Consider the following 18,761-nt stretch of genomic DNA (forward strand, 5'->3'; position numbering starts at 1 on the left):
TATTGTATGTCCATTTGCATAATTTTAAATGTATTTTTCTTGTTTTACGGAGGATACAAAAAAACTAATTCAAATTGCATGGGAAAACCTATAAAAAAAATAGATGCACAGAATCGTAAATACTTGTGTTCCTACTATCAAGGCCTGAATTTTCTGCAAAATATCTGTGGAAATCAGCTCCTATTTTCAAAATGCAGTGATGGATTTTTGGGCATAATATTTTATCCGGGGAATATTTTACAGCCTGACACATCCTCATTTCATTTATTGCAAAATAATAAAACTCCTTACCTCTCAACTGAAGACAAGCACTGTAGGACTATCTCTGAGCATGGGCTAAGGGAACGTATCCCTTCTAGAGAACCTCCGAGCGTGAAATTTTTGAGACTGGAAAATTATTCATTTATAGGCCCTAAGCCATAACTTTTTAACTCCTGTTTTACAAGATGTGGATTTTATATGCACATTATCTTGATCATTTAAATTACTTTCAACAACTTTAATTCCAAATTTAACTACCCTTCCTTAATTTGTCTAGATTGCCTTCACTGCACATGCGCAAACATAATAGACTAGACCTTTTTGAAGTCGGCCTAATGGCTGCTGTTCATATTTGTAATTACTAGTCTTGAGTCCAGACATTTCATGTGGTCCAACTCAACTAATTAACTAATGGCTGTGTGCCAAAAATCTTTAAATATGTCTGACCAATATGAATAGACCAGTGCGAATTTATATTGTAAACAGACCACGTGCAGCAGGCCCAGATGGCTAGTTCGATATCATGCAAAAATATGTACCTGCTGGAGGTCTAATATGTACACATACAACAGATCTGGCTAACATTTAACAATTAAGAATTCGTTAATAAAATATGCTGCCTATTATCCAGAGTCGGACTTTTTATATGTACAGCAGTGTGAAAGCATTACGCCTTACATGGTGAAGTACTATAGCCTATTCTAAAAGTGCTTGTCCACAGAAAAGTGGTCCCTAAAATTCTTGTCCGACCTTAAAAAACACTTGTCCCGGGCATCAGGCAAATGGGTTTTCTCATGCCTGCTCTTTCAGACATGAAAAGCACAATATTACCGCAATATAGCGGTAACAAAGGTGCTGTGTGAAAGGGTATAAACCGGTCATTATGCCGGCATGCTTACCGCAATATTGCGGCACTATCTGAAAGGGTAAAATCCATTTCAGTTAAGTCTTCAAGATCCGTAGTAAATACAACATTTCCGTAGAACCTAATAATTTGTCTTGAGTTAATGAGAAATCCAGTCAAGGTCGCATAAAATCTACACGAGAGTTACACAAATAGTTATAGCCCTTATACACTGATAGGTTGAATATTAAAGTGATTTCTTTTGATCTCATGATGGTGGTTCAAAAAACGAAGACGACAAAACAGGAATTACGATAGGCATAGGCTAGGCCGAATGCTATGGGGAGGGCCTTCCTGGACTTATGACTCCTTTGGTAGGCCATCCTATAAACATTAACGATTTTCGGCAACTTTACCGAGCTACCTACCACATGTTGTTTTTGCTAGTATGCATGAATTGCAGTGGCTAAAGATAAGGCCACCGTATTAGCAGTAATCTCAGAATCATGTATCTCATCAGCGTTCGCCGTATCTCGTTCAGCCGTATCTTTAGACACAGCGAACGTACTGCCACGGTATGACACAAATATTTATATGAAGTTTACAACGAACGATAGCAATAGAAATTTATTCTGAAATGTTTTATTTGGATTTATAAAGTAAAAACAACTCAAAAAATAATTTTAAAGATGTCTTGGTTATATTAACCAACCAAGCCTATAATTGTTGCGAAAACGAGACCATGGTCCAGCTACAGAGGTTTGCAATCAACATGTGGTTAAAGGCAATTAATCAGCGGGGTGGTCTGACTTTCCGTCGGATGAGAGCTTTGCCAATCCGGTCATTTGTCGGTGTTAGCTTGCAGGTTGAAGTGCGTGTTTTCTATCAGATGATCACATTCATACTGTTAATGTTTTAACTCGCTTTTTACTTGCCCTCTTTTATCTTTATTTATGTTAAAAATACATAGAGCCAAGTCACGTAACACTGACTTATTCTGGGTCAATGCTACTAAAAACCGTTTTATTCACAGACTCTCCTATAATTATAATACCATTACACATAACGATACCACTATTTACATATTTTTTAACAGTACTTCCATGTTTATATCCAAAGTTGCTAATTCAGTACAGACCTTCTTTTAGTTAAGGTAGGGACTCTTTTTATTCTCGATTTGCTTCCTTTGTATGTTATTATTTGTATTTTACTATATTTTATACATTTTTAAAACATCTTGTAATGGGCTATATGTAATTAAAATAAAATAAAATACGGTTGGTGTCAACCTTATAACAAGTGCTTGTTCAATAACTACGATATCACCGTGAGTAAGAGCCCAATCACACTTACAGTATTAGGCCGGCCTAGGGTTGGCCCAGGGCCGTCTTAAATTACAGCCGACTCTGGGCTGCATTACACACTTCTCCTTTGGGCCAAGTTGATGAATTGCAGGACAGGAAAGATTGAGGCAATCGCATTACATGATGTGGAACAGTAAATCCCAACCACATAAACACATGGAATTCATGCGAAACATGAAGCTAATTTCAATTAATTATTGTCCTTATACTGTACTTTTTCAACTTTTTAAACCTAGCATTTTGGTTCATGATTATTATAATAACCAAGGCCCATATTTTTTTGGTCAAATGAAATAAAGCCTAGCTTTGCTTTTTTTTTATATCAATATTTAAATTACAGCTGCTGACACAATAAAAGTTACTTAAAGTACACAGACTGGATCAGTTAAGGTGAGATAACAAACACTGATGAACCTAAAAAAAGAAAAATCATAGACATAACAAACTGCAAAATTAAAAGGGGATTATACAATACATTACACATAAAAATGCTCCTCAAAGGAAGCATGTGTATGCTGCAAAAACTAGGTCAATTTACTCTCTAGCATTTTCCAACTAGCAACTCACACAAAAAAACACACCGAACAGCCTACCACACCATGAATTGCAATGAACCTTAATAACACATTCCATTTTACAGCCGGAATGTCACTAACGCAGCATAGAGCCCTGTTCTTAACAGACGGCCATGAAATCTGGCCCATGTGAAGAATGGAATTAAATAAAATTTAAAAAAAAAAATAAATAAATCAATTGATAAATAATTTTCCCTATTACAAGTTAATACAAAAATGCAACCCTTGGGCCATGTTCACAGACATTTAAATGAATGATCACACCTTGCATAGAAGATAAATATTTGCATGTTGCGTTAGTATGCAACCCACTGAGATCTAAAAATATTTAATAATGACGACCAACCAAACGCCACTGATATTACTATTGTAATTTATAGCTATACCTGAAAAAGAATACCTGGGAAGACTTGATAATTGAGTAGACTCAAAATCAGTGTGGCACTTGCCACCTGCTAATTTTCCCATCATATTTTCTTTTCAATTGGGGAATTTTCCTCCCGCCTACTAAACACCAGCTTTCTTCCATAATTTTTCCAATATTCTTGTCCTAATAGTTTTCCCACTAATGTCCATTATCTATAAGACAATGTAAATCTGTTTGTATTTTTGCATTTTTTGTTTTCTCTACATAAATTATTGTATTGTCTTTGTAAGGCTACACCATAGGTGTACCAATGATACAAAAGCATTATCCAATCAATAGATCGATTGACTCTTGATGCATTTGAAATACTGATAAATCCTAAAGACATTGTAAAAACATAATTTTTAGAAAGTTTGCATCCGGGTTCATATATGAAATAAAAAAAAGAAAACAGGAAATCTCTTTTAATTAAACATAATTGCTCTTTTGGCCTATAAATATTACATAAAGTATTTCCTAGTCATACTACTGTACATATTTTGCTGCATCAGCTAATGCTCCAGCATGGAGCGGCAATATTATTTCTGGTACTATGTTATCATCACAATTGCTGTTCTACAGTACTTTTGCTCAGAATGTCTTTAGTGATTCTCTTCTACGATGATTATATAATGATTACGCATACTTTTATTTAAAAATCTATGTTACATAACATGCCTATTTCATTCAATATAATTCATTAAAATTAGCACCATCAATTTAATGCAGTATTCTTATACTGAACGATATGATTATACCAACACACACAATGTCCTTGTAGAACTTAGAAGCAGTTTTGGCGAAGTAGGAATGATTTGGTTCCCAACATTGAGGTATGGGGTGTCAATCCCTTGCTGTACTTTTCAATTGTGTTGTTAAGGTGTTTTAATTTCTACTTCAGCCTACCCAACTGTATCAGTGGGTACCAGCAAAATTTGTTGGAGTACATGCGATGGGCTAGTGTCCTGTTGAGATGAAACATGGCACTCCCGTCTGCTTCATATGCTGCAGAAAAATGGGGCCTATTGTTGTGTTGGGGTCTATGTTGACTCACAATAGAGGTTAGAACTCAAATTATATTCAGTAGACTTTATGCAGTTTCTTGTTATGTTTTATTGTATATCACAATCAATCAAATATACAAAATGTGCTGACTCTATAAAGTCTCTCTTCTTGTTCTAAGTATTCGTCTGATCACTTTGTAATGTAAACATAAAATGTTTCCCCTCTATCTACCTCTGTGTCTCTATCTCTGTGTCTCTATCTCTGTGTCTCTATCTAATAATTTCATTCTCTCATAATACATGGGACAAAAGGGGAGGAGCTATATAGATTCCAAGAAGATGGTTAATGACACATCAATGACTGATCAACTACCTGGGTGAATAACCTTAGTTACTTCCTGAAGCTGACATAAGTTAGGACTGGAAAATGTACCTGTTGGTGCTAATGTGGGTTTCCTTGGAATTCTCTTTTGTTAAATACTGTAAGAACAACAGTTTAACCATTGTTTTATTTGAATACCGACATGAGCTGGTATTCAGATAGGATGAATCATCATTGTTTGTTTGTGCGGAAATATTGTTTTGTTAAAAGCTATTGTTGGTCATTTTAAATTGCATTCTGGGTAAATAAATTTTAAAAAATCTTACAAAATACAATCAACATCAAATACATTGTAAACTAAAATGTAATATAGAAAAAAAAACAAACCCTTTACCATTTCAATTATAGAGAGCACAGGAAAGTAACTAATCTATTGCAAAACTAATTGTGATTTGTCAATCTCTTAAATGAGGTAAAAAATCATTCAAGCATAACTTGCGTTAGCCCTGTGGCATTACCTAATCTGGGATCTGCAGGTAGTATTAATAACGCCAAGGAGGTGGCGTTGCGGTGGCGTAAGTAACACCACTGCCTAGTTCACACACAAAGGCGATCGTTACGCCAGCCTTACGTTGTTTGTGTGAATATACCCTTAGATATAAAAGTGGCCAATATAGACTTGGACAGTTCATGGCGTAAAACTCTACAAGAGGTTTGCCAGGATCTCCATGGCTCAACACACACACAACAGCTACAACCAGTTCATCCAATACCACCTATAAAATACCTATCTTTTAAAACTTGTAGTAAGTTATTTTTTTACTTATAAACAAACATAATCTAAAAAGAGCACCAAATGTATGCTTGATATTGATTGCAAATCATGTGATATATCAATCACCAATTGTAGGGGCACAGAGTTTATTGGTTCATTGGTCTAGATCTTATCAAGTGGCTATTACAAAAAATATATAATGCAATCACTAAAATTTGATTGATAAATGCTTTGTATACTGTAGACCCTAAATATTTAATTTTGAGAAGTAAATTTTCAGACTCTATTATGCCGACAAGATGGATTATGGATGGATTTTGCATTGCAATTGCAATAAAACAAATTTGTATATGAAAACAAACATTGATTATCAACAAGGTATTACAAACATCTCACTTTATAGCAGGATGCTGTTAAGTACAAATAGGTCTAATAATAACAATATGTAAGACTTTTTTTTTTTAAACATATTTATAGAGGGTGACCCTTCTCCTAGGAGGTCAGCTGACATTCAGGACTTTTGTTAAATAAATGAAATAACGTGATGCTTCTCAGAGAAGTCTCTTTGACGCTTTGAAGTGGAGTTGTTGCTGTTGTCACAGGAATTGAACCCAGGACCCTGGGATTCGAGGGCAAGAATGTTAATCACCAAGCTATATAACTCCACTTATAGTGCTTATCTCCACTCCACACTTACAATATATAGCGCCTAATGCCTAATTATTCTATCTGGGCATGCTGCTAATCTGTCTTTTATTGTACTTCATGTTTGTGTTTTTGTATTCATGCCGAATTTATAAATAATAAATAAATACATAAATAAATAGCACTCCTAGGAGAGTCAACCATATGTGAAATGGCTTGCCTAAGGGCACAAGCAAAATAAACAGTAAGGGGATTGAACCTACGACCTCAAGGTTGAGATGTACAACCGCAACTGCTGGGCTAAACCACTCCTACAGTTAAGCGTTAAGTAGGCATGAAATAGGATTGGTGGGCCCTTGTACTTGGTCTATATTTAATTGTGTTAAATACAATTGATATTTTTTATCCAATAAAGATGTAAATCTAACATTGAACAAGGGGTTTTTTGAGGTTACCTTTACCCACACTGTCTCTTCAATCACTTATTTAGGTAAAATATGAGAGAATTTGAATTACCTGTAAACTGACGATCCAATGGGGATGTCCCACAACTTCAGATATTATAAGCTACAATATAAAAGAGAAAATATCTATAATAAAAAGAAAAATTAAGTTCATATCATCAACAAAATAATGAATCACACATCTTCATCTGAGACAATTCACCTATGATTGCAGGGGACCCAAGTATTCCGCAAGTTGTGAGAGCTTGCCTTTCATGAACCAGGACGGCCTTCTGCAGTCTTGCAAGCAAACAAGAATCTCATAGAAAATAACCAATCTCTCTGTAAATTCATAATAGATGCTCAATAGCGGATTCAAGGGGGCTCAGCCGGCTCGGGCCCCCCTCCCCCTGGTTTTTTCAAAATTTAAAAAAAAAAGAAAATGATACTTAAATTTGGAGTCTTAAGATTGCCACTTCCGGCTATCTAGAGGTGCCATAATCAAAAATTGTCTTGCCTCAGCCCCAACCATGGTGCGGCTGAGTTCACAGATCCTCCATCTGTGAAAAGTCCCTCTTTGAGCACCCTCTATTTCAAATACCTGGATCCTCCACTGATGCTTATTTTTACTTTGTCATTGATTGTCTCACTGAACTCAGTGTTGGTATCATCATTCATAGTGAAATAAAATTAAATCAGCTAAAAAGCTCATTTAACCCCATCTTAAGGAAGTGACTTTTTCCAGCTTGGTACCCTATGATCCCTCCTGCTAAATTACAAGGAGTGCAGCAATGGGAATTGAACCGGGGACCAAGAGATCGCCACAGTTCAACACACACACTGTATAACCACCAGTTTAGCCGACTAAGCTATCTGTTCTCTCTAAAACAATAATTCAATCCCATCCTATTTTTGCTTGCTAGATTCTCAAACTGGATGAAAATCTACTTAATGGAGACAGTATAGGACAAATCAATAAATCAAAGTTCTTTGGACACATCAAACCTGCCTGGAGAAGGTCTTTATGGAAGGTAGAGTAGAAGGCAAGAGTGGTAGTAATATGCCATGGAAGTTCTAACAGGATACTCAAGATTGGTTAACACCAGTGTTGTAGAGGCAGACCGAAAGGCTCTGGATAGAACATTCTTCCATGAAACTATCACAGGGATCCCCAGTTGAAAGAATCCACATCCGAGAGATCTGCTTAAATGAGCTTTCTTAACACATCTAATTATATTTTGCTGTGCGTGATGATACCCATTGGCACTGACTTAGGAGATAATTGATAATACAGTGCTAAGAACTTGATTTTTTAATTGAGTTAATGTTCTTTAATATAATTTTACCACTGATAGTATATCTTTTATTTTTATGAAAATATCCTTGTAATTGCAGGATCTAAGCCCAGGACCAAGATTTCACAATGTACTTTGTATTGTATACAGTGTTAAGGTGATTATTTCACATATGTTTATATACAAAATATATTAAATTAAACACCATTGTCCATTGTCCTGGTATGACTCAAAACACTTAACTACACCTGTACAGCCGCTGGAGATTGACTGGCAACTCCATTTGGTGGGGTTTTTTTTAGCGACGACATTAGGTCATCCAGAAACAAGAAAAAAATAAGACTCCCAACAAAAACGAAATATTGAATGTAGGACATAAATCACCCAGGACGAAAACCACCCGGACGAAAACCACCCAAAATATACCATTGTTGAAGTAGAGGGTGGACAGTGGGGTGGACAATGTTGGGTGCGCCTGATTTTATTAGCTTCACAATAGGTTAGATTACACTGTGACTTGCTATTATACGCCTTAAATTCATTCAACTCTTTTGACAACATGCATGTATGTTAATAATCATTGTAGATTTTTCCAGATTTCAGTAATCACTTTGCTTAAAGTTTGTATTTTTCTAATGGTTTTAACACAAAAATTAACTTCAAAGTTTAATGGAAATTCAAATGTAAAATTTGAATGGTTTTAACACAAAAATTAACTTCAAAGTTTAATGGAAATTCAAATGTAAAATTTGTAGTAGAGTTTTAATACATTTAATAATATTAATAGTATTTGTCTAATATTTTAGTATTCTAAATTTATTTAAAATTTCTACAAACTTTAAGCACAGTGATTACTGAGATCTACAATGATTATTAACATTAATCAAAATAGTTGAATGAATTAAAGGCGTATAATAGGAAGTCACAGTGTAATCTATCCTATGAAGCTGATAAAAACAGGCCCACCCAACATTGTCCACCACACTGCCCACCAAACATTAACAATGGTATATTCCATTTTGGGTAGTTTTCGTCTGGGTGGATAATGTCTGATTGATTAACCTTCAACAATCAACATATCCTTAAAAACATACAGAAGTCACGAACTAAAAGTTTGAATACAAATTAATTAACATAGTTATATGTCAGATTTATGTTATAGCACATAAATATGGATCAAGTGCTTGGACATAGATACAAGTAAAATGTACCAACCGAATAATTTCTTCTACAAGTATTTGTTTTTCTCATTTCTTCATTCTGCTGAACAGCATCTTTCATTTGTTTTTTAGATTGTAGGATTACTTTTTTGAAGAAATTGTTTATTTGAATATAATTATGAATACATTTTTTTGTTGCACCAGCATCACAATTACATATATAATAATTTTGAATTCATAATTTTAGATACTGTAAAACCTTGAATTGGAGCCCTAGGCTTCCTTTTTTTGCGAACTTTAGATTGGCTTCTTTTCGAAATGGGCTTCTTTTTGAGACTACTTTTGCAAGGTAAAGAGGGGGCTTCTTTTCAAAATGAATGCTTTTAAATTTTGGGAATTTGTACTATAAAACAATAAATACGGCCACTGTAACATCAATCTGTATCATGGAGTGTATTTAACTGGCATTAAATCACCAAAACTACTGTAAAAACCAAGCTTGTTTTTAATTTATTTTTGTTTTCTGAAATTGATGTACAGTGTACTATCTCGAAAAAAAGTCCTATGCTATCTTGAAAAGAAGATCATGGGCTTCTTTTCGAGGTTAATGTTGCAAACTAAAGAGTGGGGCTTCAATTCGAGATTAAGCCCACTGGGCTTCAATTCGGGGTTTTACAGTATATATATATATATACATAATTATAGACCTTGTAACCCAAATATTATAAATTGGGAGTAGGCTCATCAAGTGGAAATGATATGGGTTTACACCAAAGTGGGCTTCATTAGATATTGTGAAAGTGGCCTAATAAGCATTTCTCTGATGTTTAAAAATGCATGAAACCACAAATTATCACAGCGGCTCTGTCCTTGAAACTTTTTTTTGGTGAAAATGAGCAAATTAATGTTTTGAATAAAATTTTAAATAAAGCAATGTTGCCTTTTAATGTTGTTAATATAAAAGAAGATAAAGGCTTATGATTTGTATTATCATAACTCAATGATATACTATTATCGCTCTATTTGTGACAAGGAATGAGGATGCAGATATGTAATTGGATGGTTAGTTCTATTAATTATTAGGAGTGTTTTAACTAAGGCACCAACACAATAGAAAGGTTTTAGATAAGTATTCATATATAAATAGACTATATTCTGATGAGTATTTCATAGTATACTGAGACTTCCCAGACATCAGTAATCTAATGAATCACCTTGGTTATTCCATGCCTAATTTACTTGAACCGAGTAATTACATCACTCACGCAAGCCAATTAACCTTTAAGGACCTGCTTTGTTACAGCACACCAGCTTGAAAATTACCAATTAAAAAATCAGTCACGTACCAAAACATGTGCTAGTGTGATAGAACTCAGATAAAAAATATAAAATCATGTTTTTTCCCCCAGCTTATTTATGTTTTTTTTATCCTTCTAATTCAGGTACTGTATTCTGCTTATCTTTGATTTTTGTTTTTGGATTGCAGGAGATAACATAATTTATAAGCCATGTCAGAAATATCAGGTTTAATAAGCATTCTACTGTATTCTGCTACATCTATTGATAACCATGGCCACATAATTTCAATCAAACATGAAGAAATTGTAAGTTCACAAGAGATAAGATAATGTACAAAGAGTTTTACTTGCTCACAGGAGTAGTGATGGAATGCTGTACAAATACTTTTGAAGACTCCTGTGATTTACAAGAGATTTGTGACCCCGAAACTATAGTTTTTCTGGAAGTACTGCAAAGTCTTAAGAGCGTGTACAGCAACTTCCTTCTTTAAGGGTCACTTCGTGTCCGAGTTCCCTGGTACTTATTTGTTTATCAACAAACAAAGTATTGACCAGTACACCGGGGTGACATCCTACTCATCTTAAAAAATGTACTTGGTTTCTTTAAAGTCATATAAATGATCATATAAAAATGATACCTTATGTTCTTAAGAGATTTATGTGATCTACCTAAAAAAAATAGACATATTCAAATAGACAATGGACGAGTTGAATGGCTAAGGTGTTGAAGTAGGGCGCTGCAACATACAGCTTTTATATCTGCACTGGTTCAAGCAACACCTTCGCACATAGTGGTGCAACAATTCTTCTCAAATAAGGACTATAAACTATACAATTGGCTCATGTAACCGGCTTTGGCAAAACCCGCCATTTGTCACAATTTCTCATTCACAACCAAAATGTTTAAGAATCAGAATTTACAGATTTTTGCATTTTATAAAAGAAGATATATTGAAGAACACTTCTGCAAAAGATCAATCACTAAATGTAAGTGAAAAATATATTAAAATTATTTTCAAAATACAAATATTTGGAAGCTGTTTTCTCAAAACCTACATATGGTAGCTGATATCTAATGAATTAAATATTCATAATTTTGGTAATACTCAACCAATTTCCATCATATAAACACGGTTTCAAAGAAGAATTCATGCAGAATGTAAAAATACCCAAAACTTTATTTTTCCTACGAACATCTACTTTTTCCAGAGACGGTTATATTGTTTTGTATATATGATTAAAATTACTCCAACAACTTATTACCTTTTCCATCATGCTTTTCATAGCATCAACACGTTGACCTTCACCAATAAAATGGTTACCACTGCTTGCTGGGATTGCCTCGCCAATCATGTACAGAATTCGAATACACAGTTCAACTTCAGTAAAATTAACTGTCTTCCAGCAACTAGATGAAAATAAATTGTTGTTTATTGAAGATGTATTTTCATACGCAAAAATACAAAAAAATAAATCATAAAAACCTTTTTTAAATTTAACTTGCTATTTTCGAAGTAACACAAAAATTATCAACTTGAACATAGAAATTAATATTTACCCACAATTTTACAATGAATAATTATAGAACCACTTTACAGTCACTGGAAGTATTATATTATTTATTTTTTTTTATCATAATCCAATATAAAAATCAGGTCAAACATTTTTTTAATAATTTTCTATTTTTCAGGGGACAAAAATGGCATTGTGATTTGTACATGGATAAGATTTTTCATTTTACATCAAACAGAAAATACACACTGGTTAATGAGGGATGAAACTATTTGATGCTATATTACGAGGCTCAGCAAGTTGAGTTGTTTCAGGGCATTTAACTGGTTTTGTGATGATGATACTGTCTATGATTTGGATGATGATACTGATGACTGAGAAGATGATAAGGATGGCGACGATAAGAAAGATTAAGTTGATGCTAATCATAATGATGATATTTATGATTATGAAGAGGATAACGGCAGTGGCGACGGCGACTGATCATGATGTAAATTCAGATAATTAAAAATTTACAACAATAAAATTTGTGATAATGATAATAATAGCAAAATGATCATAATGACGACAATCATGAAAATAGTAATGATAATATTAAGAATCATTGTTTTCTGCTTTATAAAAAATCAATAATCCTTCCACAATGCATCAGGTTAGAAGATATATGTGAGCTGTTATGTGGTACAAAAAATGAGTTCCTGATATATTTAGGTAGTTGACTATATAGAATTTTGGTCTTTGAATAGGTTCCTATGTTGAGTATAACGGGAGTAAGATCAATTCTGAAAAATAGCTTTACAAAATGTGCCTCAAGAACTCCACTTTAGGTAACTCAACTTAGAACTTTTGCTACCATCAAATGTAAGTATTAAACTTATCAGAAACATTGAGGAGACCCATATTTTGTAAAAATATCACTTAGGATATATTTCCTTAAATATATATCAAATTGACCTAGCTTAACACATGACTCAATTCATCAAGAAACCTCACATATTGACATCATCACCTCACCTTAACGTAGACGTCACATACTGATGGACAGTTGCAAAAACAAGTTGTTGATCAAGCTGCGCTAGATTATCAAACAGCACTTTAATCTGTTTCCGATAGTCCTGGAACATCGCCTCATCTTCGCCTTGGGAGTCGAAGTTATAAGATTCATCAAATTCAAACTTTTTCAGGATAATATACAGCATTTGTTTTAGGAATTGTTTTTGGGCATCATTTGTGTGAATAATCTGAAAATATTAATGAAATTATAGTTTGGTTTATTTGTTTACTTCCTCAAACATATAAAATGTATACAATAAAAAAACATTAGGATAGACAGACAAATAAAAAATTCCTAATTTTTACAAAAGACCAACATGACAGGATTGAAATATAAAAATAGTAATTGCAGTAAATATAAAACAAAACAACTTAGAAAAATATACAATTCTGACATTCAAATCCGACTATTAAAATTAATAATTATACAAGAAATTACAAGATACAAATACTGAAATATATTAATTATAAAAATTACAAAATGAAACAAACCAATTACAACAATATCTATAAAATATATAATCAACACTCACACCTTAAAAATATTACAATCACAAAAAACAGGAATACCATTAGCAGGACAATTTAATTGTGTAGTTAAAAATGAGGATATGCCTTTCTATTGCACATCTGAGAATTTTATGAATAATTTAAGCAATTTACAAGGGTAATTGTCAAAATATATCAAATTGATTATTACAAAAAAAAATCAAACCATTTGAAATTTTTAAAGCATATAAACCATATGATCTATTCAGAATTGAAACAAGGATGATACACAAAATATGTTTTAGAATGTCTTAAAGACATTATTAAGTAAGACATTGTAAGTAATTATTACACTATTACTTACAACTGTGCAAACTATAAATGTTCATCAATATTTCATAATTCAATTAAACATATGTAGACTTTTATGTGTTTCAGTCAACAAGTAGAAAATTAATCATAAAAACTACTTGTCCTTATAGTATAGTCAATGTTTCTCCCTAGAAAACTAAAGTGTAACCGCACTAGCCTTTTTCTACAGTGCTGTCCTCATTCTCCGGTCCTGGGTAAAGGTACACCCCTCCCACCTTTCCAAAAAAAAAAAAAATTGATTCGACTTCATGTTCAAAATTCCCAACAAATTTCATATAGCAATTGATTAGAAAATTTGAAATATATTTAAGTTATACGAAAATTTTATGCCTGTTGATCTGGAACTTTGAATCTATGTTGCGAAAGAATTTCACAAGTATATTTAATCATCAATATCCGCATTAATTTAAACAAAAAAATCCCAAAATGACAAATCAGGAAATAGCGGAAATCCAAATAACACGGAAACATGCCAACTATTGAAATACCCTGGAAAACAGACTATATTCCTTGAACTCAGTGGTGGCATCAACAGGGGTCCAGGGTGCATAGCAGGAATCCCAAGCTAAAAGAAGCCACATTCGGAGAACTGTTAAAATCAGCTTAATACTAATTTTATCAATTTTTCCTGATATCCATTAGCACTGACTTCCGGGAGACAATTGATAATGCAGCAGTAAAAAACATGCAAATATTATGAATGTGGGGTTATTTTACAGGCAATTTGTCTTGCTTGCTGCAGTGTGGGAGACCTTATCCATTTCTGGGAGACTCTTACGGCTTACAAGAATCTTAGGACTCCTGGCGTAGAACCCCATTAGGGAAGACGCCAATTCATTATGTCGGGGAACACTACTTTAAAAATAATTTTTACAGACTGAGCGTGACATTCTGGGCATCTAAGGGGTGGTTATTTTTAAAATGTGCTCTAAACAAAGTGCAGAGGAGAAATTGAACCCCTGTTAGCAAATTTGGATTGCTTGTTGGAAACTTAGTTCCTTGAACCCCTCGTCAGAAAATTATGTTGCCACAACTGCTTGGACTTCATGAAGGAAATCATAGAAAACAACCTTCAGGAAACAAATTATGACGTGTTGGCACAAGAGTGAGGAACGTGGCGATTTTCCATCAAATGAAGTATAAACTAATCCATGCCTTTTTAATAAAAAATGACTTAAAATGTGTAGTAGTAGATAGTAAAATATGTTTCCAACCTGTTTTAAAACGGAAATATAATCTTTGGCAAAATCAGCTACGGCCAACGAAATGTCATCATCTTCATGATTAAGGAAATGGAACATAAGAGGTATTTTGGACTCGGTGGCAGCCAAAGTCCGTGCAGCATTAACATGGTCTTTGATTTTGGTTTCCCTGTAAAAAATGAAGCCAAAATTTCAGTTTTTTTATTTGGTTCAAAGAACAGTAAATGTGACAAAAACAAAATGACAGAAAGAAAAAAATAACTCAACTAGCTGGACAATATTTTCAAAAAATAAATGAAATCACTGCCTAGTGGCTCTCAGATATCAATGAGTACATTATCATAATAAAGTAAAGTCAATATAAACACTATAAATAAATATGTAAATTAGAAAAGTATCGACAAAATCATTGGTAAAAAGTACACTTGATAAACAATAACAATAATAATAATAATAATTGAAATAAAATTGCATGTAAAATGGGAACTGCATCTTCTTCACCAACATATAATTGTTTTCATTTTCATTATTATTATGAAAATGAAAACAATTTTATGTTTTCATTTTCATTACCGGTATACTTTGAATATATAACTGATTCATCATATCATAATAATGACAATAATGATGGCATGATATATATTATCATGACATTATCATAACACTATTTTTATTAGCACTGTCATATAGAGATTTTTTGTGTTCTATGGTCAGCTTTCAGTTGCGTTGACTAAAATAACATCCTGTACACAAATTTAGAAATTTGAGTTTTTTTATTGTACGATATTGGCATGTATGTAAACGTTGATACTTACTTCTGCCAACTAATGATGAGATTGCAACCCATTCCATTTATCAATCGTGCCAATTTTGCTAGAAAATCAACATCTTCATCCTGAATTTGCAACAAAAACAAACAAAAAATATGTCAATTCATGACATTGGTCATGTGATAATTTGTAATTACGTGAATAAAGTACATTAGTAATATTAGCGCCAGGATGTTATATAGGAGTAATGTTTTGCCATACCAGACGTGTTACCGTACCAAATACATTCCCAAGTACTTGCGATTTGGGTGGGAATCAAACCCACAACCTCCAAATAACTATCTTATCCAGGAGTCTCAACCACTAGACGACCAAGTTTGCACTTACTGGCTAGTGTTGAATCTGATCCCCAAGTGAGTACTGTACTGCAATGTTTTTTCTATGTTGTTTGTGTCAGAAAATTTTACAGGATTGATGGTTTGCCATACCTGATGTTCAGTGTAGTATCTAGGGGGGTATGTGCGCGGGACGCACACCCCTCCAAAAATTACTTACATCTCCTCAGTCTCCCAACAAAAAATCACGGTCAATTGTCGTTAAAAATCACATTATTTTGCAAATTAGCGTCTCTCAACTGATCATCGAGCCCCCACCCACTTTACCTTCGCACCCTCCATCAGCACCCCAATTGTAAAATTTCTAGATACGCCACTCCTATACATTAACATTACTATCAAAAACAAAATTGATAACTGAAATATGATGACATAAATTTGAATGATTATGATTCCAATGGAATTCCTCAACATTCAAACTTGCCTGTAATCACAAAACTGAGCATTAATTTTAGAAATGATCTGATTTAGAGGGCTCACTACATTTTATGCATTATTACTACAATTAACAATAGTAATCATCAGTAACGGCAAAAAAAGTTTCATTAATAACAATTAATAAAATATTCATAATAATATCAAGATTACTTAATAGTGGCTTCACCAGGTATACTGAGTACTGCTTTGATAAATAAATTCAAAAACATATTGTGAAAGTAATTGAAATCTATGCATGCTTTTTTGGTTTGATATTTTAAACTTTGTAACTGTACTGTTCTAATTTTCCTGTATCGTCAAATCTTAGTGGAAAAACACAAGAATACAGTCAGCTGTGCTTCTGTGGAGGCATGATGATTTAAACCCTGTCCACACAATAACATTTTATTTGACAAAAACAAATGACATGCCCAAATATGGCCATGATGACATCACATCATGACTACACATATGCATACAACACTTTATTCATCACAGAAATATGATAATTTGGACAGAGCTTTAGTGCTAAATTGTTGTCACTTTGTTTTTATTTTTCCCCACAACTGCAACAACAAACCATGTGAAGGACTGAGTAACCTTGCATAACTCTACAATTTTTCTTTAGTCAAGTACTTACGTGCTATACCTCTCTTTTATGTAAAATATTTTTGTTAATGGTATTTTCAAAAATTTCTTAAATTACAGTGTTACATAGTTTTTTGTAATGTTCGGGAATCATACAGTTTTTTGACATACCTCATGAATACATAAAATCTGCTGCACTAAAGATAGTATGATTTTATTGTTCAACTCTGGGCACTATGTTTATGAATACATATATCGACAGTTCTATCAGTCATCTCTTTCACTAAGTATAGCGGATGTAGTAGTAAAACAGATCAAAACACAACTGTGTCTGAGCCAGGGTAGATGAAATGGATGAGAAAAATATTTTTAGGGGGTGGGTGAGGAAAAAATAGTTACACGCAAAGCAAAGGATCACATTTGGATGACATGAAGATGGGTGGGATGATAAGGAAGTGGGAGTTTGGGAGTTCTGTGAGCTTGGACCTCATAGCTATGGAAAGACAAAAATCGATTGATTTTGATAACGTAAGCATGTTCTAACTAGACAGATATTAAAAGTGTGAATATACGAAAACCATACTTTTATTTTCCATTCTAATGCACAAAACTATCCACTGATGTTTAATATTAATAATAAAATAGGCCTACATAAAAAAATGTAATTTAATATGTTTAATATGTGCATTTATATAGCCAGAGATCCCAAGTCTCCCGAAAATCGCGGGTTCTCCCGATTTTTGAGGCCGTCTCCCACCCTCCCGATTTTTATTAATAGTCTCCCAAATTTTTTAAATATCCCGAAAATTTCACGAAAAATGTGATTTCCACGATGTCATAGAGCAATGAAACAAAATTTCTTATCTTAAGCCAATACACTATGGCGCTCGCTCAGCCTTAAAATGTCGTAAACAAGACCAGGGAGTTGTTATTTAAGTTGTTTATCAAAATAACAACTCCATGGCAAGGCAGGCCTAGATCCGTGGTAGAATTGCCTTGTTTATCCTCCATGTTACGATCTTTTTCATCCGCGCCGACCTCAATCAATGATATGGCTGTCAGTTGAGTAAATAATTTTCAACAAATTAACGAAATTAGAAATCACATGGGAATGGATGCCCCAATTTTTTTCACCGCGAAGATTTGGAACTTTGTAGAATCGGTGCATAAAAAATACTTTTTCTTTCAAGTAAGCTTCAGTTCTTTAATAACAATACTAAAAAAATCATAGTTAGTAGGTTTTGGTACTAAAGTAGTCTTTCGAAAAATGAAGTTTATTTTAATATCAATCCCGAAATACATGTAGGCCTAGGCTCTATCTGCACTGCAGGGTATGTATGTGTGTTGTGTTGAGTGGGCATCTGTGTGTAGTGGTAGTCGTGACTCTGCGGCCTTAGGCCTAGTTACGCACGTACATATGGAGCCTAGCGAGGCAGGATTTAATGTTTTTTCATGGCATTATGTACCAATTATTATAGGCTAGACATATATAAATGCTGACTTAAAACATGTATAGATGTGTATAAGAGACAGCCACAACGACTCATTACACTGTAATGAGTGCACTTTAA

At 33.5% G+C, this 18,761-nt stretch overlaps 1 protein-coding gene across 2 annotated transcripts in view; it reads right to left on the reverse strand.

The window, feature by feature from the left end:
• Positions 1-18,761, reverse strand: part of LOC117120772 (exportin-T-like) — a 59,674-nt gene that overhangs the window by 27,399 nt on the left and 13,514 nt on the right. For both annotated transcript variants that reach the window (XM_033265854.1, XM_033265855.1), the window contains exons 7-11: positions 15,836-15,915; positions 15,033-15,189; positions 12,919-13,145; positions 11,656-11,800; positions 6,713-6,763 (exon numbers count right to left, since the gene is read on the reverse strand). In XM_033265854.1, coding sequence (XP_033121745.1) covers positions 6,713-6,763; positions 11,656-11,800; positions 12,919-13,145; positions 15,033-15,189; positions 15,836-15,915 — 660 coding nt within the window. The remainder of the gene's footprint in view (positions 1-6,712; positions 6,764-11,655; positions 11,801-12,918; positions 13,146-15,032; positions 15,190-15,835; positions 15,916-18,761) is intronic.

This window comes from Anneissia japonica, unplaced genomic scaffold (assembly GCF_011630105.1).
Source record: "Anneissia japonica isolate Jap-2015-1 unplaced genomic scaffold, ASM1163010v1 scaffold69_len1423075_cov170, whole genome shotgun sequence".
NCBI classification, from domain to species: domain Eukaryota; kingdom Metazoa; phylum Echinodermata; class Crinoidea; order Comatulida; family Comatulidae; genus Anneissia; species Anneissia japonica.